General features: G+C 41.1%; 4 protein-coding genes and 1 long non-coding RNA gene across 6 annotated transcripts; 2 read left to right on the top strand and 3 right to left on the bottom strand.

The window, feature by feature from the left end:
• The first annotated feature begins 1,388 nt into the window (after positions 1 to 1,388).
• On the top strand, positions 1,389 to 8,135 carry LOC111324955 (matrilysin). Its single transcript, XM_022928618.2, has 6 exons — positions 1,389 to 1,513; positions 1,601 to 1,808; positions 3,399 to 3,656; positions 4,072 to 4,324; positions 5,215 to 5,433; positions 7,780 to 8,135. Exons 2-6 carry the CDS (start codon positions 1,623 to 1,625, stop codon positions 7,902 to 7,904), a joined length of 1,041 nt encoding a protein of 346 aa, XP_022784353.2. The 5' UTR covers positions 1,389 to 1,513; positions 1,601 to 1,622; the 3' UTR covers positions 7,905 to 8,135.
• LOC111324966 (BTB/POZ domain-containing protein KCTD4-like) lies at positions 8,134 to 11,433 on the bottom strand. Its single transcript, XM_088762841.1, has 2 exons — positions 10,081 to 11,433; positions 8,134 to 9,512 (listed from the first exon to the last, which is right to left on the bottom strand). Exons 1-2 carry the CDS (start codon positions 10,856 to 10,858, stop codon positions 9,190 to 9,192), a joined length of 1,101 nt encoding a protein of 366 aa, XP_088618967.1. The 5' UTR covers positions 10,859 to 11,433; the 3' UTR covers positions 8,134 to 9,189.
• A 1,380-nt stretch (positions 11,434 to 12,813) lies between these two features.
• On the bottom strand, positions 12,814 to 16,256 carry LOC148729490 (BTB/POZ domain-containing protein KCTD4-like). The gene is made up of 2 exons (XM_088762840.1): positions 15,318 to 16,256; positions 12,814 to 14,552 (listed from the first exon to the last, which is right to left on the bottom strand). Exons 1-2 carry the CDS (start codon positions 16,147 to 16,149, stop codon positions 14,233 to 14,235), a joined length of 1,152 nt encoding a protein of 383 aa, XP_088618966.1. The 5' UTR covers positions 16,150 to 16,256; the 3' UTR covers positions 12,814 to 14,232.
• Positions 16,257 to 18,337: 2,081 nt separating this feature from the next.
• On the top strand, positions 18,338 to 21,495 carry LOC148729489 (uncharacterized). 2 transcript variants are annotated; one of them, XM_088762861.1, is made up of 3 exons: positions 18,338 to 19,945; positions 20,462 to 20,557; positions 21,064 to 21,495. In XM_088762861.1, the coding sequence occupies exon 1, from the start codon at positions 19,007 to 19,009 to the stop codon at positions 19,823 to 19,825; it is 819 nt and encodes a 272-aa protein (XP_088618987.1). In that variant the 5' UTR covers positions 18,338 to 19,006; the 3' UTR covers positions 19,826 to 19,945; positions 20,462 to 20,557; positions 21,064 to 21,495. The 2 variants fall into 2 exon arrangements, with proteins under 2 accessions (XP_088618987.1, XP_088618986.1); XM_088762860.1 differs by having other exon boundaries at positions 20,414 to 20,557.
• LOC148729488 (uncharacterized) lies at positions 21,417 to 22,836 on the bottom strand. Its single transcript, XR_016002382.1, has 2 exons — positions 22,716 to 22,836; positions 21,417 to 22,278 (listed from the first exon to the last, which is right to left on the bottom strand). It is a non-coding gene; the product is annotated as an uncharacterized LOC148729488 (long non-coding RNA).
• Positions 22,837 to 24,519: the final 1,683 nt, after the last annotated feature.

Raw genomic sequence — 24,519 nt, 5'->3', positions numbered from 1 at the left:
CCAAGGAAAATCATTCTTTTTTGAAAATATGCAAAATTTCTATTTATATGGGTCGGGAAAAAAAAGACAATCGCTTGAAAATTATCTTATAAACAAAGAACTTTGTACCTAAAATTAAAAAAAAGTAATAAAAACAATTGTCCAGAGTTGTTGCCGTCGCTTTCTTTTGTTGCAGTAATTTTCAAGAACCCTGAACGTAGAGATGAGTAACGTAACGGCGCTGGTTTATGATCGTTTTTTCGGAGACCCCAACTGTTTTAAAGAACAGTGTGTATATTATTCCTTTCAGAAGTACGAAACAATTTCATCTATTCCACTCGTATTCCTTCTATTCCTAATAATAAAAGCAAACCTCCTTGCTACCTAATCTACGATTAGGCGTTCTCTTTTTCCGGATGAGCGTTACAGTGTAGCTGCGCAAGAGTTACCGACCGCTGATTCTTGCGTTGCTATTGGAAAAAAAAAAGACAACGATTTTTGATCACAAGTTACTTGCTACGTGCCTCCTACACCGTGCCATACCTTTTCCCCCATCCATTTCCAGTAAAATGGTAGTCGAGCGTTGGTATTAGTCCTCTATTGACTGCAAAGGCCTTGAGTTTACATCTTCCTAACGAAGATCAATACACCTCCAGGCAATAAGATATAAAGAATGCCATGTCGGATCAATTCATTATTTTTGTGTTGATATTTTCTCTCACCTCCATCTCCTCTTCACTTGCGAACTGTTAATATTAATAACGATGATAAATGAATGATAGATAATTGATAAATGATATGTAGCAGTGGACATTCCACTAGGTGGCTTTTCTTGTCCACTGTTGGAATTTAGAATATTTGGGAGGAAAACCAGAGGACCCCGGAGAAAACTCACGGAGCAAGGACAAGAACCAACAACAAACTCAACCCACATCTGACACCGAGTCCGGGAATGGAACCCACGCCACAGTGGTGGGAGGCGAGCGCTTTCAACACTGCACCATTGCTGTTTCCCTAAATTAGAATTAGGCGAGGAAAACTTAAAGCGCTTAAACGCATCACCGTTCTAGATATCCCTCACCAACCAATTGAAAAAGCCTATAAACCTCACTTTCTAGTGGTATGCAGACCACTATGTCTTTCCCAGGAGAACATTTTATTCAAGCTAAGTGAAGTACCCCGCTGAAAAGCCGTACCTTAGTAAGCTACCACTGGGAGGAGAAGGGAGGTTTAAAACCAACCATGGTTTGCGACTTTGTTAGCGGTCAACATTTCTGCCCTGTTCAAAATCAGAAAACAAAGCACACTTTGTGTTTTGTCGCCGATAACCTGAATTTTTTTTAACGGAGCTTTGGCACGATTAAAAAAAAAATTAAACTTGAATCAGATGTTTTCATTAGATATCTCTATCCAGAAAGATATAAAGGGCTCCGCGCTACAGATGTCATTCTTCAGAAGTACTTCTGTTGTTTGGAGTGCCTGCTCGCAGATCTCCCCAGACTTTCTTCGTTATTGGTTTCTTCTCGCTTCATTTGTAAGTTTTAAGGCTTCAGTTGTAACTTGCAACGCAGTAAGTAAGGTTAAGATTAGTACTTATAGTCTCTGCGACTTTTAATCTTAGCGCAATTGGCCCTGTTGAGAGAATGATGAGTTCCGTGACTACTTCGATGAAAATCCGAGGTTTTAGCTTTAAGTGGGTTGTCATCGCTGCTGCTTTGCTGGTTAGCATTTGGTGCAGTGGATGTGCCTTGGGAGCACCACTTCCGTTGGCTGACTCGAGCAAACCGTCCAAAGAAGTCGTTGATTCAGTCACATACGAAACAGCTCTGGTAAGATATTGTTAGGATATCTTTAGGAAACCACGTAGACGACGGCAACGAGAACTTCAATTAAATGGGCAGAACAATAGTTCAGCACGTGTGTTTTGAAACTCTGCTCATCGCCTAGCCATCTTCTGCAAAACAGCAATGTGAAATCGCCAAAATTTACGTAGCCCGAGAACAGAAACCGCGACGGCAAATCGTTCGATTTTCCATTTGAAACCCGAAGCGGCTCACATACGTATGCTGGAGTTGAGGTGTGGCGCCGTTAGGGACGAAATCTCGACTTTAACATAAATTTATTTTTAAATCAACGTCCTCCGAGGAGTTTTCGTCCTGATCGTCTAAAATCCCTAATGTTGTAAATTTCACACCAGATTATTTTGTGTTGTTTCAAAGAGTAAATTTTTGAACAATTAGTAGCATGGAAAAAAATTCAAACCAGACAGCTTTGAGGATCTAGAAGTCGTTTGCAGTCTCTCTGGAATTGAAATCTCTTTCTTTGGACTTTGATTTATTCTCGGAACTCGTAAAGACAGTGGACGATCCTAAAAGGAATCAAGGCATGTGTCCTGCAATTAAAAACAGATCGGACAAACATCATTATCTCCATCTGAGATCACCTCCAAGAAAATGATCCTATGATATCTTTGGTTCATACGGTCGGTTGTGCTTTGCTAGCTCACGAATCAAAGAAAAGCATCTGTAAAGTTTTGTGCAATCGTCGTGTATTACAATTCCAAGATATTTTGGCCCTTAAATGTAGCCAAAGCGCGCTTTAAAGTTTGTAAATTAGAAAACATTTAGAGTTTTGATTGCACGGGTTGATTAAGTCACTTCCATAACACTTTCAACTCCTGATAAGAGACTCGAAAAAAGTTATCTTTTAAGAGTTTATCACGAGTTATCTGCCAAATTTGGAGCAAATCACCGATGAAACCATAACGAATGCAAAATTCTGTTGAACGAAACAGAAACGGTACAAAGGTTCTGATCGTTGAGAGCGCCGCTCTTTTGAGATCATTCGACAAATATCTTAGAGCCTGTTTCACTTTCGATGAAGTACACTGTGCACTTAAACCAGATTTATTCGACAGCGGTCCTTGCCAACAAAGTGGTAACATCAGGTGATAACTGCAAACAAATATGAAAAAAAAAAAAAAAAAACTTAATTAAAACTAGCGAAAATTAAAGTCAGAATTTTTCGACGCAAATTAACCAACTCTTTTTAGAGGTCAACATGATAACACCACAACACCACGTTTCAACTGGAAAACTGTTTCCCACTAAAACAAGAGCAAAACCTGGATTTTGTATGTCCTCTAACAGGTAACTGTTCTATGACATTCTCAGCCAGGTTTTGACTGATATAAATTCCAACCAAGTTCCACGGGTTTTCATTTTGATTCGTGCTCAGCCTGTCAGCAAATTAATTGATATCGAACGGTGTTGGTGTTTTCCATCTCTCGATCAACGCGCTAATTTAATAACAACCCAACCACTACCCTTGAAAAACTGACATGTCTGGCGTAAACTGAGCCATGGTCTATATTCAACCTAACTCTTCAAAATCATCCGAATTTTTAAACCCATTTTTAGGAATGGATGAAAAAGTACAAGGTTTGGAAACCAGGACATGACAACAACTTCACCGAAATGATCTCAGAGGTACAGCGCATGGCTGGGTTAAGTGTCACCGGGGAATTGGATTTCGACACCAAAAAACTGCTTGTTATTCCTCGATGTGGAAATGTGGAGTACAACGACAAGCCACACCGATATGGAGAGGCAAAGGGAAGAAACAAACGTTTTGTTTACTTTCAAAACTACGTGGACCTGTTTTGTGAAGCTCGAAGGGTACGTGAGTCGCAAAAATAAACCGAAAGACGAACATACATAAGGACAGAGGGGTTAGGTTCCAGGACCCTTCACTTCATAACACAATCGTAGATCACGTGACAAGAAATCATTTAATCACAGGTTATTTATTGTCTGGGGGGGACAAAAATCTTTTTAGCGGGGGAGGGGGCATGGTTTTCAAAATGAACGGAGGGGTATCAGTCATCGCCAACAGAGTATAAAGGGGAAACTATAGAAAATTGCACCGGCAACGGGGGAGGGGGAACAAGGGGGGTGGAGGCCAAAATGGAGGGGGGACATTTTATCGTGACTCAACAAAAATCCCTCAACCTCCCCCCCCCCCTTACCTTCCACAAGGTAATATAAAATGACGGTCCCTTATGTCCGGTAAATAATTTCTTTATCATTTCAGCAAATGATCTTCACAATTATGTTCCACCGAAGATCTGCTGCGGGGCAAATTTCAATGCTGAGCAGAATGTTGGGACGGTTGGCAAATTATGTTCCCGCCGGAACAAGATGCCGAATCACTAAGCGCTCGACTCAAGCCGACCAAAAAGGCCGAGTTCTTGTACGATTTTTGAAAGGAAACCATGGTGACCCCTCTCCATTTGATGGAAAAGGCGGAACATTCGGACATGTGTTTTATCCAAATTCCAGCAAGGGTAGGAAAAACCTTTCTTTTTTCTCTGGGTAATGAACGACCAGTCATTGTTTACCCCCTGGGAAGGGTGCGATTTATCCCGTAGAGGTGGGGTTTATTCCCTGGGGAAGGAGTTGTTAATCCCCTGGGGGCGGTTTATCCCTTAGGGAGGGGGCGGAGAATTTTTCCATGGTTTTCATGAATAACTTAGGAGAGATTAGTGGCCGCTAACAGAGGGAACTGACTATCAATGACCAACCAACGAGGGGGGGAGAGGGGGGTCATAAAAGTATTGCAGAGCCTTATGGGATGTCAGGTAAATTTTGTTGTGACGCAACCAAAATCCTTCCCCCACTTCCTCCCCTCCCCCGGCGATAATTAATGAGAAAGCCAACAACTTAAGATCAGGTTTTTAAAATCAACTTATCCGAAAAACAATTTAATGCCCACATTTTGTCCCCCTTACCAGAAAGTGGCCAATTAATCGACTTTTGAATTTCTTCCTTTTTTTCGGATTCACTAGCTTAGGCTCAGTAAATTCTTTTATGAAATGTCCCATTATTTGTCACTCGAGTCAAACCAAACGGTTTGAGAATTTTGAAATTGTTTCTAAAGAACATTGGTGTCCAATACGAACTCACTAAGAATAACATCACCTGGAGGAAACCAAAGAGAACTGGCCAATCAGAGTCCGGTGAAGGTCCAGGGTTGATTTCCCCTATATTCTCAAACATGAGCGAAGATGGCCTAATTTAATCTTATAAGGAACAAATAGTTAGTGAGTTAATAAAAGCAGCTCCTTAGATTTGTGGCTGTTACGACTGTAGTCATTGTGGTATCCGGAATTGAGCCTTAAGAGGATTAAGACGATTTAAAACTATTTCTTCGTCCATTGCCTTTTTCCGCTTGTAGATTCCCCTGTTGAGATCCATTTTGACGACGATGAAACTTTCACCACTGGAACAGTCAAGGGCATCAACTTAGACTGGGTGGCAGCTCATCTGCTTGGACATATTATGGGTCTGAATCACTCCAGCAATCAGGAGTCCATCATGTACCCCTGGTACAAAGGTTATCTGCCGGACTATAAGCTAAGCAGGGATGATATTCAACAGATACAGGCCCTGTTTGGTGAGTACGATTCTTGAAAGCTGTATCTACTCTGTCACTTTGAAGGGATCGCAGATAATATTTGCCAAAGAACCATTATGTCGTTTAGTAATTTAAACTAATTTAAACTCAATTAATTTGGCACCCAAACTCTTTGATCACGATTTTAAAAAGCAAAAAATAACACCCGTCAATTTTTCAAAGGCGAGTCTATTCCTCACTGAAAAGTTTTGTTGAAAATATTTCTTTTCCCAATTGAAACTTGGTAGATTGTTTTTATACCTACAATAAATACGTTAATGAATATATCAGTTATTAGACGTTTTGTTTTGTAGCTGAGTATTTTTACGAGTTGTGCCGTATTTTGACGACCCCGTAGGGCGTAGGACGAGCCCGTAGGGCGTAGGACGACCCCGTAGGGCGTAGGACGACACCGTAGGGCGTAGGACGAGCCCGTAGGACGAGCCCGTAGGGCGTAGGACGAGCCCTTAGGACGAGCCCGTAGGACGAGCCCGTAGGGCGTAGGACGAGCCCGTAAGGCGTAGGACGAGCCCGTAGGGCGTAGGACGACCCCGTAGGGCGTAGGATGACCCCGTAGGGCGTAGGACGAGCCCGTAAGGCGTAGGACGAGCCCGTAGGGCGTAGGACGACCCCGCAGGGCGTAGGACGAGCCCGTAGGGCGTAGGACGACCCCGTAGGGCGTAGGACGACCCCGTAGGGCGTAGGACGAGCCCGTAAGGCGTAGGACGACCCCGTAGGGCGTAGGACGAGCCCGTAGGACGAGCCCGTAGGGCGTAGGACGAGCCCTTAGGACGAGCCCGTAGGACGAGCCCGTAGGGCGTAGGACGAGCCCGTAAGGCGTAGGACGAGCCCGTAGGGCGTAGGACGACCCCGTAGGGCGTAGGATGACCCCGTAGGGCGTAGGACGAGCCCGTAAGGCGTAGGACGAGCCCGTAGGGCGTAGGACGACCCCGCAGGGCGTAGGACGAGCCCGTAGGGCGTAGGACGACCCCGTAAGGCGTAGGACGACCCCGTAGGGCGTAGGACGAGCCCGTAGGGCGAAGGACGAGCCCGTAGGGCGTAGGACGACCCCGCAGGGCGTAGGACGACCCCGTAGGGCGTAGGACGAGCCCGTAAGGCGTAGGACGACCCCGTAGGGCGTAGGACGAGCCCGTAGGGCGAAGGACGAGCCCGTAGGGCGTAGGACGACCCCGCAGGGCGTAGGACGACCCCGTAGGGCGTAGGACGAGCCCGCAGGACGAGCCCGTAGGGCGAGTTAAAATACAAATAACGAGTAAAAATACTCAGCGATACTACACAACTAAACGTCCAATAAGTTATTTATTATCCAACACGCCAAATTGTTATGATTTCAGTGCGGGCGAATTTCGCGGATATTTATTTACGGGGAGGGCGTGACAGAAGTATGCGAAGCGGAACGGAATTGGCTCGTAGTCGTGTTGCTGTTTCTATTTTCTTCAATAAATGAAGAAATTACCTGGTTGTCTGGCTGTTTTTCTTCATTCGATTCATCTTAGAAACTTGGATCTATATTTGCCGACCATTCCGACTCTTCGTCGTTAAAAATTAAAATATGATTCAAATTGTCCGCCATCTTTTTTTTTTCGTAACTTCAATCCAATTCTTCGCTTGCGCGGTGCGAGAAAACCTGTCTAACCGGTACTCTAGAGTACGAATACCGCGCGATATTTGTACTCGTCTATGGCTTCATTTGTACTCTACGGAGTGTAGTTGGATAATAAATGCAGTTTCTCTCTGTCTTTCCTCCTCGCACTCAGTAAATTGTCAATTTTTCAGCTGGTCATAAAATATCGACTTGTGATATTCGCTTGAATTGTTCCATTCTGGTAAAATGGAACGTGAGAGCAGTTTCCTTTCCTTGAATTCATACAACTTTAGCAGCAGGTTCACCCACATGTTATACTACCAGCTAGCTAAGGCCTATAGACCACTTTCATAAATGGCTGCCGGATTAATATTCTTTTGTTTAAATTTAAATTTGCCTGGGTGGCCTCGCTTAAGATAATGTATTCTTTTGAATTTTGTACTGGAGAACGAGGCCACCTAGGCAAATTTAAATTTAAACAAAAGAATATTAATCCGGCAGCCATTTATGAAAGTGGTCTATTGATCAATCTCGTCTTGAGAGAACTTGTTCCCTAGTTCGTTCCACTGGACAATGGCAGCTGAGGTTAAGAAACTCCCTATCGATCAGTTCTTACTATAACAAACCATTTACGAGCGATTTTCCCAATACTAAACCCGTAGGGAGATAAAAGAGGCTTTCAGGAAACTTGTGCAAGTTAGTGTATTTTCACCGATGCTGTGATGCAATAACTTTTTCAGGCACATCAACAACTACTGGAGAGACAAAGTTTCCAAAACTTTTAAAACAAGCTCCGAAACCACGCCCAAAAACAAGCGACGAGGAGATAACTAAAGCTTCAAAAGCGAAAGTAATTGAAGCCTAGTTGGTAACCAAGGCAACAAACAACGAGGCGACAGCCAAACAGATGTTAGAAGCTTAGCCAATCAGAACGATTGTTTCTAAACGCCTCTTGATTAGTTTTAGCGGGTATCATTTTCAGGAAGCCTTTCATAGTCCTCAAATAAAAGTATTTGTTCCCTAAGTAGATTGATTTTTTTTTTAACTGATCTGTAGGTCTATGCTCTGGCTTAATAAATCTTACATCCCAAACATAGTCAGAAAATTGAACGCACTCTTTATTTAACTTGTTTGTTTCACGATCACTTTAATTTGGTGGTACTCAGTAGTGAGTCTATGGTTGCAACTGCAATTACGGCGGCTCTACCAACTCATGCAAGCACTCACAAGCTTGGTAACTTAATAATGAAAGGCAAAGGAGACTTAAGGGTACATTTAAAATGATAAAGATGGCAACCCCCAGTTTGCTGAATCGTGTCCTATGGCGAGTTACGTTAAATATGCTTGAACCTATTTAGTATTAGAACATAGCTAGCAGAACCGCGCAATCAAATTCAATATTTGTAAGCGTGCTCAAAATCCCGATAGTGCACGCTGACAGCTTCAGCAAATCGCTTCGCCAGAAATTTTTTTTTCGCGCGAGCGGCCGATTGTTAGCGCGGGAAAAATAATATATTTCGCGACAATAATGGATACAAACAGAAACTCGGCCTACTAGTCCGAAAACGAAGACAATGTTTCGACCTTTTCCCTTGGGCTAGAGTTCTTAAATGAGGCAGAAAAAGAGAAAAACAAAGGAAAAGGAGACTCGGCATCAGCGCCGTCCCGATTCGCTTCAACTGATATTGTTGTCCATTTTTCCCGTCGGATTTGATGCACAATTCTACCGGCTATGTTCTAAAACAATTGGTTCATGCTTTCAGCTGTGCACTATCGAGTTATGGAGCACGTGGGAAGTTTGGAGAGCACTCAAGAAGCTAGAGTTGCCCTCGGCTATCGCCGAGGGCAACTCTTACGTTTCTTTCGTGCTCTCCAAACTTCCCACGTGCTCCATAACTCGATAGTGCACGCTAAAGCATGAACCAATTGTTAATTGTTGTCCGGGCTCAAAGAGATTGATTATAAGAATATTTTCGATACGGCAACGAACGCTTGAGTTTACTTTCAATTTTTACAAAAGTCGCAATTTTGTGGTTCTTTTCAAACCTATTTGATTCTCATTCTGAAATTATTACCATTGTCAATCATTGAGATTTGCATCTGGAATGCCATTTTTTTCCATATTACAGTTGATCTTGATTTGTATGACATTAGTCGTAAAGTCCAAAAACTTCGTAGTTTGTCACTAAAAAGAATGGGAGCCCTGTGAACAAATACGACACTGATCGAGGAAACTCATATATATCGTTACTCTGGCTTTCGCCCCTCCTTTTTTGGTCGTGTGAAATGCTTAGGGCCGTCGTGGGAGTGCAATAATACTCACTACGGCCGAACGTTGGTCCATTGCAACTGTCACAATAGATGGCAAACCCTTGCCTTCCACTATTGAGCGGAACTTTAGTCGGTCTCTGGCCATGAGGGTTGGCTAAGCTGAATAGGAAAGCTTGTGTACGTTCCATGTGACCTCCATTACCTGTCAAAGACAAAAAAACTCGCTGAGTATCAGAACGTCTTGGAATCTTGTCTCTTGAAGGAAAGAAAGAAAGAAAGAAAGAAACCAATGAGCCATGACACGAATTAAACACGACTAAAGAGGGAAACACAGCAAAATTTTGCATGTATTTCATTAACGTATCTATATGAATTATTTCGTGCAATAAGGGATAAGTCAACACGATTTGATTCTTCAAGGACTACACTAAAATGGCAATTTCCCTACGGGTTCATGGAATTTGATTAGCCTTTGAAATCATGTGATCAGCTGTACGAACATTGCGATATCTTTAAATTTTCACTAGACTAGAGTATTCATGTGCGAAATAGTATTGAACCTGGATTACCGCGATCTTGGTCAAGAGAACGTAGTCATAAACACGTAAAGAGTTTTTAAGCTTTGAATTTTAATTGCAAAAGGAAAGAGTGGAAATGTGCGAGTCTACCAAGAAGACGGGCAAATAAAACGCGGATTAACCTAAGCCGCTTTGAAAAGAATAACTTCACTACTTTCTAATGTGACAAGGTATTTATAATCTATATCTTACTTTTCCAAGGCTGCTCAGTAAAGCCTCCAAATATGCTGTTCTCACTCTGCACAATGGTGACTGTGGCTCCTTTGTTGTCACATCTGGAGTGAAACGCATCGGCTGACAAACCATCTCGAGAAGCTCGGAACAGAAGTTGAAAAACACGTTTCCCCAAAGGGTACAACCAGCCACGTAACGCGCCAAGATGCTCGTCGTTAAGCAAAATCTCTGACTCCCGAAGTTTATCAAGTTCGTTGATAAACTTTGCACCTTTTGGTAATAATAACTCTCCATTCCGGAGAAAGTTCAATATATGTCTGAAGTGCTTTCCATCTCGATCGATAAAGAATACGCTGTAGTTGGAGTGTTTCCCTGAAAACATGGCGGCCAACCTTGAGCTTGGATCTTTGGTCAGCGTCTGAAGACTTGTAGTATAGAAATGGCCGCCAACATCCAGTTTAACGCACGTCAGACTCTCTGTCATTAACCTTAATTCAGCCAGTATCCCCTGGATCTGATAAAATTTCGCCTCCGCCTCAAGTTCCTTGAGAGCCGTCGTTCCTTCTGGTAATGATAATTGTCCAGTGCGAAGATAATTGAGTATAAACCGGAAGTGAGTTCCATCTCGATCGATAAAGAAAGCGCCGTCTTCAGCAGGTTTCATGTCAAACTTCCCTGAGAACATGACAGCCAGCATTGAGTTTGGATCTTTGGTCAACGTTTGAAGACTTGTGGTGAAGTAATGACCACCGCCATTCAGTTTCACCATCGAGGGAATACTTACACCGTGCTGCATGTTGCTTTCTTTCTGTATCCGTATATCAATAAAGTCAGGTTTTCGTAAGTCAAAAGCAAATTATTTCTTTTGCAAGGATTAAGATCACTCCTGCTTGCTGTTCGCTAACCAAACTAGCGAGAAATGACGGGCGTCTCCCTGATGTAGCGCGATTCGAATGAGTAATATAAATATTATTAGTCACGTGAAGTTGTACATTTATGCTGATTAATTCCTCTAGAAAACTTTGGCCAAAAAGACAAAACGAAAGGAGACGAGACAACTCTCATTTGTTCTGATTTTGCCAAATTATTACCTTGTCTTAATAAAGATTCAATGCGGGTTTATAGAGAGTCCCTTATACTTTTTACGTAAAGCGTGGTTGGGCGAATTTTAATATTTCTCGTGAATCGTGACTTGATCTTTTGTTTAATCGTGAATCTTGATTAAAGATGATAACATCATTTCATGTCCCTGTGAATTAAGTTTTTCACCCATAAATGAAGTGCTGAATTAATCGTAATTCGTGAACCATTTTGTTCTGCAAGATGAGTTTCCGGCTATTTTATTATTTTGAAAATGTGCGTAATGTACCAACCGGAGATGGACTTGATTTGAATTGATTGTAAAACAAACCGCTGATGGCCCTTGAACAAATAAAATAAGACATTCAGCGTTATTTATAGTTTACCAATTCATGGTCACGTCACCGACCATCAATCAATCTCGCTCCTGAAGCCCTCCTTCTTTAAACACGAAGGCGCGTTATAAAAGGAGCCTTATGTCCCACTGGACCATTTGTCAATCAACCGTCGTGTGATGTAGAACTCTTAGAGTCAAGTCAGCTTGAACTACAGCTACTCCAAAGCAGTGAACAGCGGGCGCATTCCTCAAAATTGTCTGATGTCTTCATCACAATACAATAATTTTTGAGATTTGTATTTCCTTTCTCCAATGGAAACTGTCTTTATTTGTGGCGGTAAATTTGAGATCGAAGTAGATGGTTCGCATGTTACCTCGTGCCACCATGCTGGTGGAAGTAAACAATAGATATCTCATTAGCTCCTTTTGTTCGTCTATCAGCATTTGAATTTGACGCTCACACGTCAACGGTGAGTGACAAATGAGCCTAGGTCTTCCCAGGGAAGACTTCCTTATATAGCGCGCCTTCGTGTTTAAACTATTTCGCTGGACAAAAATGATGGACGCTGCGATAGCTTGATCATTTGTAAGGGTCATAGAAAAAGCCTCCAATTGCAACCTTTATGCTCAAGAACGTACTTTTATCCATAGTTTGATTCAATGATATTTTCAGGCACATCACCAGTGACTGGTGCAACGAACGAACAGGGGATTCTACCAGCGGCTCTAAAACAAAACCAAAATCGAAGGAATGCCGGGAAGACATAGCTGGAGCTACAAAAGCCACCGATACCGCAGCCTAGACGGTGACCAAGGAAACTACCTACGTGACAGCCAAAGAGGTGCCAGTAGAGGTTGATGAATTGTTGCCGATTTTTTGGAAGCATGTTCCCTAAACGCCGAGTGATTAGTTTTACCTCGTTTAACCTGTTTTATTTATCTTCAAATATAACTTCATGTATTAGCTTACCAGCTATATAGCATACTTAATTATGTAATATTTTAAACTCATTCAACACAATTTTTTTTGTTTCTTTTCAATCAGCATACTGTTCGAATACAATAAAATATGCTGAGTGTAGTTGATCGGATCGAATAAAACGTGGAATTGACAATGTTACAGTTTCATCAAACTTCCGCTGGCACCCCTTTGGCAACAATACTAGTTATGACTCCGTGATGTTCAATTTCTTCGATGTGAGTCTAGTTAAACGATTCTTATCCGAAAAAATAAAGGCGAAAATAACAAGCAATAAAAACACATGAATGGCTGGCGAATATTGATCCAAGTTTGTTAGATAAATCGAACGAAGAAAAACGATTATAGACGACAATGAAATTTCATCATTTATTGTAGAAAATAAGAACAGCAACACGACAACGCGTTCCGCTTCGCATTCTTCTGTCACGCACTCCCCGTTAATAAATATCCGTGAAATTCACCCGCACTGAAATAATAGTTTGGCGTGTTGGATAATAGATCTCTTATCAAACGTTTTGCTCTATCGTATCGCTAAGTAGTTTTACTCGTTATTTTTATTTTGACTCGCCCTACGGGCTCGTCAAAATACTACCCTACAAAAATACTGCACAACAAAACGTTTAATAAGATAATATGTATTAGCATACCAACTTACAGAATACTTAACTATTTGAATAGTTTTGACTGGCTCAACAAAGGATTTTTCTTTCTTTTTAGGAAGTTGAAGTTTTTCCTGTGACACTATATCTAACTTGATGTAGTAGCCTACCAACAGTGTAGATCTTGACACAAACTAAAAATCAAACAAAAGATTTTGTAATCTTATTTAGTTTACATTTACACGGTGCGAAGTAAATGTCAGTGTTCAATAAAATATCGGGAAGTTCCGTTGCAATAGCAAATTGATACCAAAGACCTAGCCAGTGGCGTCCTGGGATGCCTCTGACCCCGCCCTTGTTGTCGACAGGACAATCTGGTGAGTACCCTAGTACCTCTGTTTGACACAGTGTGACCCCCCCCCTTTGAAAAATTCTGGTTACGTCCCTGATAACATACAGTTCATGTCTATATTCTCTCAAACAAGGTGCTTAAGCACAGATGGACTGTGACAGAACATTTATTAACCACTATCATACTAGATGCACACGCACAGTCGAAAAGTCGTGATCCATAATGAAAATGAACACAACGGGAGACAAATAGCAATACTTCAATATCATTACGCTTTACCGGGACCTTTGAGCGGGGGGTATCTACAGCGATACTACAAGATACTGTTGATAACATACAAGCACTAAATGAAATGGCTCCAACCTATCTAGTAGAACTTCTTAGTCGATATATTCCAGCACGAAGACTCCGTTCATCAAATATGAATCTATTTGAGGTCCCAACAATTCGAACTAATACATATGGGCAAAGAGCATTCTCCTACGCTGCACCGTATTTGTGGAATCAACTACCTGAATGCATAAAAGACGCTGAATCTGTTGACTCCTTCAAACGCTTGTTGAAAATTTATCTTTTCAAAAACTAAGCCACCAGATTTTTTTATATCGTACGATGTAATATATGTGTATAACACGTAATACTTCGGTAGCTTAAATTAAAACTAAATTCTACGCCTCTTTTTTAATAGCTCCCAACCTTTTGCAATCTCGTCTCTTTTATACAATCCTTTTCTGGGTAAATGTCCTTAATTGGGGCGAAGCATCCCCATTACAGGAGGTACACACCCTCCCCTCCCCTCCCCCAAATCATTTGTTTAACTTCAAATGAGTGAAAACACTTCGTAGTCAGTCACAAAAAAACTTGAAGTCCCTGTGAAAAAATTTCTGCGCCCTGGCGGGAAATGATATGTGCGATTACGATCATCAGACTCGCTGCATGATATGTGTGCTTTGTCTGAGATTTTTAGGGCGTAATTGAAGCTATAGGTCTGGTCGCCAAACGTTGGTCCATGGCTGTTTTTACTGTAGATACCATACGCTTCGCCTCGAGAAGCAAGCGGTATTTTAGTTGGTTCCAGGCCCTGTGGGTTGACCACACTGAACAAGAATGCTTTTGTACATCTTGAGTGACCGCTTTGACCTGTTGATGAGATAATGTCCCTTAAAAAATGATAACCATCAGCAAGAGAATATAAAATTAAAAAATATTCTCTTGCCATCAGCGTAACGATATGTGATCTTTTCGATTTTTATTACTTCCAGTTCACGTTTACGTCACCGCTACCATGGCAACGGAGCTTCGAGGCCATACCTTCCGGTTTTGTATTTCACATCACTGAGAATCGATTAAAAAGGTTTTTTTTAGTCCACTTGTGTTCCTGTTCCTCCTACGAATAACGTTACAATCACGGTTTGGTAACCGTACTTATCATTTCACTCTTACTTTAATTACAATAATTATAATTCTCACAATAATGAAAAGCCGGTTGTAAGTTCTTCTCCCCGGCGTTTACAAGAGGTGATATTCTCTTGTGTTAAAGCATACCTGAAGTAGTCTATCAGTACCCTTTCGAGCCTCGAAAATGTCTGTCTGCGAAAACATTTTGAAAAGCGAACGGCGACCACCTTAAGAGGAATTTGAAAAAGTTCTTCATTAACCCTGACGGTAGGCTCGATTTCAGCCGCTCTCTCGGGTCTGGTCTTTTTCGTTCCTACCCGAGAAGAGACGCTTCGGGGAGGAGCCTGGGCTCCGGTTACAGCTGAGAACCAAACAACAAGTATTCAAGTCACGAAGAAGTGAACCCGACGTTTCCGTTGTGTCACGCCAAATTTTTCATTGAACCTTCCGGTTTATTCAAATCATTAGCTACTACCTTCTATCCGAATACGTTAATTTCCTACTTACTTTTCCAAGACTGTTCCGTGAAACCTCCAAATACATGTTTCCCGCTCTTCACAATGGTGAGAGTGGGTCCCTTGTTGTCACATCTGGAGTGAAAGCATTCGGCTGCGAAGCCATCTTGAGAAGCTCGGTACAGAAGACGGAGGGGATGTCGCTCCATCCCCACTTCATGGTAAGGCAGCCAACTTAGCAACACGGCGATGTGTTCCTCATTCGTGAGAATCTCAGAAAATAGGCTCAACCTAATTAGTATCCCTTCAATCTGATAGAACTGCGCTTCAGTTTCAAGTTCTTTAACAGATTTTGCATCATCCGGTAAGACTAGCTCTCCGTTCCGCAGATAATTGAGTATAAACCGGAAGTGTTTTCCATCCCTGTCGAAGAATAGAGTGCCGTTTTCAGCATACCCCTCTGCAATCATAGCGGCCAACCTTGATTTTGGATCTTTGGTGAGTGTTTGGAGACTTGTTGTGAAAATATGGCCGCCAACATTCAGTTTCACGCTCGTCAAACTATCTTCCATCAATTTTAACGTATCCAGTAACCCCTGGATTTGGTAAAACTCAGCTTCTTCGGCAAGTTCTTTTAAAAATGTCGCTCCTTCTGGTAAAGTTAATTTTCCAGTGCGAAGATAATTCAGTATAAACCTGAAGTGAGTTCCATCTCGGTCAATAAAGAAAGCGCCGTCTTCACAAGGTTTCATTTCAAACCTCTCTGAGAACATGGCGGCCAGCATCGAGTTTCGATCTTTGGTCAGTGTTTGAAGACTTGTGGTGAAGTAATCACCGCCGACATTTAGTTTTACAATCGAGGGAATGCTTTGACCATGCTGCATGTTGCTTGCTTTCTTTTCTATTCTAAAAACATGTTTTTGTAAGTATATCGTTAATTACCTCCTTGGCACACAGGCAGCCCAAGCTCACTGCTAGAAAAGCGGAAGTGACTCTTAAAGTGTTGCGCAACGTTTTATATTTATAAAGGTTTGTATGGGATGTTATCGGTTTGCCTTAAAAGAGAGAAAAAACGATGTCTTGTTTTGAAATGAAATGGACTTATCTTATTGCCTTGTTGTTTTATTTGTTGATTACCAGCGTCTCAGGCCATTTTGAAGCGTTTTCGGCGAGTTAGCGCTCTTTTGGTGTTCAATATTGCTAAAAAAAAAGACAGTTGAACAGCAAAATAGCGCTAACTCGCCGAAAACGCTTCAAAATGGTCTGAGACGCTGGTAATCAACAAAGAAAACAACAATGCAATAAGATAAGTCCATTTTATTTCAACAGAAGACATTTTCAGTTTCTCTCTTTTAAGGCAAACCGATAACATCTCATACAAACCTTTATAAATATAAAACGTTGCGCAACACGGTAAGAGTAACGTCCGCTTTTCGAACATAACGTAACACAACATCAACTTTATTTCAACACGATAAGTGTTAAAAGCTTCGCGCTTATGGGGTCGTGCATTTAAACTAGTCCTAAAACTAATATCTATTACTAACTTACATACAAAATAAAAGTAAGATTACTAATAATCGATAATTATAAAAATTTGTACAATATATGTGATATAATCTGCGTAAGATATCATTAAAAATAAATATAGTCTTGATCACAAAAATTAACTGTTGAGGCAGATGTTACCTTAAAATGAAAATCTTTAAATTCAACGATCTTACTTAATCTTGAATCTATGCTCTTTCGTGTAGCATGAACAATGTCTGCTTTCCTAGACGTAATTGTATTCCATAGAACAGCCACTCTATCAGTTACGGAACGTTCTAAATAGCGAGATTAAAATCTTGGCATAACAATATTATCTGACCCCCTTAATGAATACTTCGCACCACTCGACCTCTTGACAATAATATTTTCGGACAGTTGTTCTAGTAGCAAATCATTGTATGCACCATGTACTACCTTAAACAGTTTGGTCTTATAAATATAATCCAAGGAGTGCCATTTAATTAGCTATCTTCAGGGAGTCATCGTGGGAGGTGTCTTTCTTTAAATTATATATTAACTTTGCCGCTCGGCTGTGAAGTTTTTCAATCGCCCCAAATAACTCAAGATTACAGCAGCTTTCCCACGTTACAATACTATAAGTGATATCAGGAAGAATAACACTGAAATAAAATAGTAGTGAGCTTGGGCTGCCTGTGCTTGGCAAGTCTTGAAGTCATTCCTGCTTGCTGTTTGCTGACCAGCTAGCGAGGAATGATGAGTGTCGCCCTGAAGGACCGGTTACAGAGGAACCTCGCTTTAACGAACCTCTATATAACGAAGTCCTTAGTGTAACGAACGATACTTCAGTTTCAGGCCCGGCTTAAGTTACAGTAAATTGTATGCCATAGAACCTCGATGTAACAAACCCTCGATATAACGAACCAATTTCCCCAGTCCCGTGGCCCTATATTAAATCGAGGTTCCACTATATTATTTATTGCTTGGGAGAGTGGAGGGGGGTTTTGAAGGATTTGATTGTGTCACGATAAAATTTACCTGATATCCCTAAAGCTATGTAAAATTTTTATGGTCCCTCTCATTGGCAGCCTTAAGTCTCACCTTGGAGACGACTGATCATTCTCTTTAATCCCTCCCGAAACTATCTGATCCTTCCAAAATCCTCCACACCCCTCCCCCCCGGTGAAGTAAGTACAGGTCCTAAGGTGACCTAAGCGAGCTTTCGTCGAATGAATATGTTTGTCACGCGAGGTTATGATTATAATTCCAGGCCACATTTAAGCTGATTAATTCTTCGTAAAAAGCTTGGCCCAAAAGACAAAATCAGATGAGACATCTATCATTTGCTCTATTAAATTTGCCCCGTAAAGAGGATTGTGTTTGAAGTGTTGAAGGCTTTCGAGGATGATAAAACCCTTATTATTGCCCCGTTATTGCCCCGTTATTGCCAAATTATTGCCCCGTTGCCCCGTAAAGAGGATTGTGTTTGAAGTGTTGAAGGCTTTCGAGGATGATAAAACCCTTTTATTTACATTAAGCTTCCCTTGTCATACTCCAAGGAATATTTTTCTGTCCTGCCTGAGGCACTATACAAATCACCAAGAATGACATGGATTCTCAAGAATCAAAAGAACAACAACCTTTTCCTGAACAGTGTGAGTACCACACCAAATGTATCTTTAAAAAATACTCAGGTTTAACATAATTTTGAATAAGTTACTCTGATTTGCAAATAATGTGATGCATTTAAAAAATCACAGTTTTCACTACATCAAACCACATAACAACATTCCTACAAGCAAAGTTTAAGAGAAAGGCAGCCTTTATTATTAGAAGGCTACTAACAACTAATTATTTTCACAAATAAGAAAAATCTTTTTAAAAAACTAAGCTACACATAAATAATACACTCAATATACCACTGAATAGAGAGGCTGTCTGATACAAAACCCAAACAGATATAAAAGACCAACACAGTGAAATACTAGGAGAGATGGGAGGGAAAGAAAAATAAATTCTAAGTGTTATGTTAATTTGCTTAAAATCCCGCGGGAGTTTCGTAACCCAGAACTGTTATGAACTTATTAGCATTTTTGTTTTTAACCGCATGTGTTGTACGTTGCTGGTCAGTTTTAGTTTCATCGTAGAGTTGCTTTTCGTAGAGTTGCTTTTCGTAGAGTTGCTTTTCGTAGAGTTGCTTTTCGAGTGAAGACACAACAGTTGGCGACGAGGATGGTGGATATACCGGGAGAATCAGCGCAGCCTAGCATCGTGGTACATCCATCGTGTTTAGGGCGTATGGAGGAGTTTACGCCGGGCAGCGATTGGAAACATTATGTGGAGCGACTCGAAATGTTCTTTGAAGTTAACAGTGTACCGACAGATAAGCGTGTACCGAGCATACTTACATTAATGGGTAGTAAGATGTATGCTTTGTTGAGGTCCATTTCAGCGCCGAGGAGACCGAAGGAATTAAATTTTGCGGAAATTGTGGAGATTCTGGCACAGCATGTGGATCCAAAACCGATAATTATCGCGGAAAGATACAAGTTCCACAAAGCCGAACAGGAAGAGTCGGAAACGATTAGGCAGTACCTCGCCAAGGTAAAAAAGTTTGCGGAGACCTGCGAATTTGGCCTTTATCGCAAGGAAGCCATTCGAGACCGGTTTGTTTGTGGTTTGCGTTCACAGTCAATTCAACGCAAGTTACTTGCTGAAGCGACGCTGACATTACAGACGGCAGTGGAACAAGCCTGTGCTAGTGAGTTAACGGAAAAGGAAGCCTCAGGATTTCATGGTTCCGCCCACGATGACAAGAAAGTCGAGGGAACTTTTCCCGAGTGCTTCAGGTGTGGTAAAACTAACCATTCTCTGGAAAAATGTTTTCATCGTAAAGCACAGTGCCATGGATGCCAGAAGTTTGGCCACATTATACTTAAGTGTCCGGAGAAGCATGCACCACACATGCTGGGCCACCACACATGCAATCTGGCTAGAGACTTCATACGGACCATTCCGGCCAAATATCAGGCTGCTGTTTCATCGGAATAGGCCTTTTGCAACAAACTGTCACGTGACCGATTTTCCCTTGGCAACGCCATACTGTAGGGCAAGCCATTTAGTCTTTCCTTGACAACCAACAAAGGGCGAGTTGGCGGAGGGGATACAAAGGTAAGGTTAAAGGTCTTTTAAGGCGTTTGTTTGTTATGATGTCACAAGAAAACAACAGGAAAATATCTCTTTGAAATTTTTACATACAACTGAACTAGTCTCGGACTGAAATCAGTCACTAGAGGCCGAGTTTCAGACTCGTGAAGTTTTAGCATGGTCAGTCTCGTTTGAAGAGATAGCGATGGCGGCAACGTTACCGAAAAATCCCCGTGATTCATTCGACTTTATTGCTATCTTACACGGATATCTAAGCCTTTAGAATGAAAATATTGAGTGATAGTTTCGTTTGAATTTCAGGGAGAATAGCCTTGCATCATATGGCGACTGCTGGTAGCCAAGCTCTTTCGACCGAATCACGACCGAGTTTCTGTTGGAGGGAGGCTTCTCGCTCACAACAAAAATACTAGCATATTTGATTGCAGTCTCGTTGTTCAGGGTGAACTCGAATAATTTTTCTTATATTCACAGGTGTGGAGTCCAGAGATTCAAGCAAGTTTCCTGATATTTCTTTCGCAGAAGTTGAAAGTTTTGCTCAGAAGGCGTTGCGATGCGAACATACCAGGAAAGCCTACAAGTTTTTCGCTGAACCTGGCTACCTTCATGATAAGAAACGTAAGTAAAATCTGGGATATCCTAACTTCTGTGTGCAAATATAAGCTTAAATAAAGTCGTCGGGTGTTTCTTAATATTAAGGTGGAGGAAATCCTCTGGAGGAAATGACTACAAAATAAAAAATATATATATTTAAGTGGTGATCAGCACCTAAACTGAACTGTATTTAAGCTTATATAAAGCTATAAGGTTAAGATCAAAATACCAAGAAAATTTCACAACATTGAAAATGAAAATTTGTCCAGAATTTACAAGAATATTGTTTTGTTTAGGTAAAGTATATAATTAAGTTGGAGATATTTGCCGTTCTAAGTTAAACAATAGCCTGTTTTTTAAATTTGTGATTGAGATAATACAGTACATGCAACCAAGAAAGATGAATGCTAGTTAATTAAGCTTTCAGTAGATGAGAGTTTACAAAATAGATTTTTATGTTTAGTTAACATTATTGCAGTGTTTTCTGGACAAAAGCATTACTAAGCTAATTTTTTTTTCGTTTTTTGCAGTTCAATATTCTGCTAACCAGGTCAAAGTAGCATCAAAGTGATAATAAACCCTTGGTCACCGTGGCTTAGTTTCTCACGAGATAGGAAAGTGTATGACAGCTCAGCTGGGGGGAACGGTTACCTCCCATTTGGACTTTTCGAAACCAAAGTTGTCAAGGAAGGCTCAACTGATTTTGATGGAGTACCTCATATTTACAAAAACCCTGTTGCCAAGCAGCTGTCACTGAAGAGAAACCATGAATACTATTACCAATGGAATGACTTTTTCAGTTATATCAATGAGACAACTTTCTTCTGTGAAAGAATTTATTATGATGCAGAATTTTTTCAGATTGCCAAAGATAATGTGGATGCCTTCTTTTTTTATTTTTACTTGAATAGGAACCTCGAAATGTGCAAACTCCTAATAATTTATGTTTCAAGTACATACTAGCTAGTATTATTATTACAACTACAACAACAACTTATTTGTATCCAGAATCAACTTAAAATAAATTAAATGAACAACAATAAGTTGGTTAGGCATGTACAAGCTCAAGTGCATTGTCCTCAAGACTTGATTCTGCAGTAATCTATCACTGTCTCAAGGTTTTGTAATGCTTAGAACTCCGATTAAGATGTTTTCTTTTATTTCGTTTTCCCAATACAAAGAAGCTGCATTAACACATACTACTGAAGACAGATATTTACACTCTTAGAAGATTTTATTACCACTAATGTTTTTAAAGGGGATGAAAAAAATTGAAGTCTTTGCATGGATTGAATAAAATTCACCAATTACAGATTTAGATGTTTAATAATGAACTGTTGTGTCTTCAAGAAACATGTTTGCAGTTGTACAATGAAATAAAAAATCATCTTGGAAAATTTCTTGAAACTATACTCCCTTTAAAGTATTGGTCAATATCTAACCAAAGGTTATTCAGTGAACCAAAAATTTTTTCTTGTTGCATGACCTTTAATAGCCTAAGGCATCGCCTGGATTTATCACACTATTGAGCAATATTGTTTGTACACTATCAAATACCTTTGACAGAACTATAGTTGTAGGCTTTCCACAATGTTTACCATAAAGTAAAGTGGGCTCACTGCGTATCTCTCATGTATTTTATCTATCCTTCTGCTGATTACATTATCAGTGGTCCCTGGAAGTTCACTAATAAGCAAACTACTGTGTAACCATCTCTAAGCTCTTTCTTGGAGTGTGGCGGAAATCTGCGAAACAATAACTTATTTTCACGGTCGTAGCACTTATCTGCATTGCAACCAGGAACACAGCAATGAAATTTACTCATCGTGACCACCGTTGCAAGTTGCTTTAGGTAAACTTGTCAGTTCTTAACCTGCTCGCATACATTAAATTAAAAAAATCCAGTGAAAACCCTAAAACCAAACTTCCACATGAAAAAAGCGATCAAGTCGAATTATTACAACACAATCAAGGAGATTTTTCGGAGATTTTTCGGAGATTTTTTTGATATCGCTTCAAGCGAGTACGTGCTAGAACTTCACGAGTCTGAAACCCGGCTTTCACTGATTGATTTCAGTCCAAGACCATTTCAGTTGTATGCAAAAATTCTAGAGAGATATTATCTTATTGTTTTCTTGTGACATCACGACAAACAAACGCCTTAAAAGACCTTTAACTTTACCTTTGTATCCACTTCGCCCACTCGCGCTTTGTTGGTTGTCAAGGAAAGACTGAATGGCTTGCCCTCCAGTATGGCGTTGCCAAGGGAAAATCGGTCACGTGACGGTTTGTTGCAAAAGGCCTATTGCATTTGAATCATCCCGGAATGGTCCGTACGAGCTTGAAGTCTCTAGCCAGATTGCATGTGTGGTGGCCCAGCCTCGATCACGATGTGGAGCAAACAGTGCGAGATTGCCATGCCTGCCAAGCAAATCGCTGTAAGAGTCCAGAGAAAGTCAGCAATCCCTGGATCTGGCCCACACGACCTTGGCAGAGGATACATGTCGACTTCGCCGGTCCGTTTAAAGGTCAGATGTTTCTGATTGTAGTGGACGCGAAATCAAAGTGGATTGAAGTATTTCCAATGTCCTCGACCACTGCATCAACGACCATTCGAGTCCTGCGTTTCTTGTTTGCTACTCATGGTCTACCAGAGGTCATCGTCTCCGATAACGGTCTGCAGTTCGTTGCTCAGGAAATGAAAGACTTCCTGAAGTCAAATGGAATTCGTCATTGATTATCCGCGCCTTACCATCCAGCCTCCAATTGTGAAGCCGAGCTAGCCGTAAGAACTTTTAAAGAGTCAATGAAAACCATGCAAGATGAGCCCGGAACCCAAGCGGACAAATTAGTACGTTTCCTTCTGAGTTACCAGACAACCCCTCATACAGCTACTGGATGTACTCCTGCTGAAATCCTGATGAGTCGTAGAATTCGCACCCGATTGGACGCCTTGCATCCAGATTTGTCGGCCAGGATGTCTGAGAAAACTAAGCTTGGAAACCATACCACACGTCCTAACTTTCTTCCTGGTGACCCAGTCATGGTTAGAGATTATCGAGATCATAAGCGACCGTGAATCAAAGGAGTTCTTCAAGATCGCGTGGGGCCTGTTACGTATCATGTTATGGTGGGGAATTTGTTTTGGAAACGACACGTGAATCAGTTGCGATCTTTAGCTGGTTCCAAGGTGGTAGATACCGAACCTATGGCAGAGATTCCTTTTGATGATGCTTATCCTGAAGTGATACCTGTGCGTCCTCCGGAAGCACCGCCAATTGAATCGTCAGACTCGCAAGCAGATTATAATCATGTCGTTCCGCCAAGGCCTCAGGGTTCGCCGAATTTGGTACCAGTCTCTGCAACTGAGGCGCCCGATTTATCTGCCGTGCCACCACCGCAGATGCCTAGTGTATCCCGAACAGAGGAACCCGCTAAAGTTACCGAGGAAGCCGCCAAAGTTCAAGTTCGAAAGCGTTATCCAACTAGACTTCGTAGTAAACCAAAGCGGTTAATTGAAGAAATGTAATTACTATTTTGGAAAGAGCAGAAATGATGAACGGATGTACGGTTTTATTTTGGAAGATAGCCTAAGGACTTAGAATAGCAATATTTTCAGTTTTTTGTCGGGGAAAGAGTGTTATGTTAATTTGCTTAAAATCCCGCGGGAGTTTCGTAACCCAGAACTGTTATGAACTTATTAGCATTTTTGTTTGTAACCGCATGTGTTGTACGTTGCTGGTCAGTTTTAGTTTAATCGTTGTGTATTAAAGGTCGTATCTTTAAAAGTTTAAAGTTGCTTTACGAGTGAAGACACAACACTAAGAGTGCAAATGAGGTATATCACACACATGAGCTAAGCAAGCTAAGAAATTAAGCAACTGAACTTAAATCCCCTAAGTAAACTCTTTTAATTAGTACCTTGCAGAACTGTACTTTTATTAGGGATAAAAAAACCAACTTGTAGCACAAATAAATACAATAAT

Source organism: Stylophora pistillata, chromosome 6 (genome assembly GCF_964205215.1).
Source record: "Stylophora pistillata chromosome 6, jaStyPist1.2, whole genome shotgun sequence".
Taxonomy (NCBI): domain Eukaryota; kingdom Metazoa; phylum Cnidaria; class Anthozoa; order Scleractinia; family Pocilloporidae; genus Stylophora; species Stylophora pistillata.
Note: the sequence above shows the minus strand (reverse complement) of the source record. Positions and strands in the feature narration are given on the sequence as shown.

Coding starts and splice junctions, on each gene's coding strand:
- LOC111324955 (XM_022928618.2), top strand. CDS start 1,623: ATGATGAGTTCCGTGACTACTTCGATGAAAATCCGAGGTTTTAGCTTT. Junction 4,325..5,214: donor TTATCCAAATTCCAGCAAGG/GTAGGAAAAACC, acceptor TTCCGCTTGTAG/ATTCCCCTGTTGAGATCCAT. Junction 5,434..7,779: donor ACAGATACAGGCCCTGTTTG/GTGAGTACGATT, acceptor TAACTTTTTCAG/GCACATCAACAACTACTGGA.
- LOC111324966 (XM_088762841.1), bottom strand. CDS start 10,858: ATGCAGCACGGTGTAAGTATTCCCTCGATGGTGAAACTGAATGGCGGT. Junction 9,513..10,080: donor TACTGAGCAGCCTTGGAAAA/GTAAGATATAGA, acceptor TGTCTTTGACAG/GTAATGGAGGTCACATGGAA.
- LOC148729490 (XM_088762840.1), bottom strand. CDS start 16,149: ATGCAGCATGGTCAAAGCATTCCCTCGATTGTAAAACTAAATGTCGGC. Junction 14,553..15,317: donor CACGGAACAGTCTTGGAAAA/GTAAGTAGGAAA, acceptor TCTCATCAACAG/GTCAAAGCGGTCACTCAAGA.
- LOC148729489 (XM_088762861.1), top strand. CDS start 19,007: ATGGTGGATATACCGGGAGAATCAGCGCAGCCTAGCATCGTGGTACAT.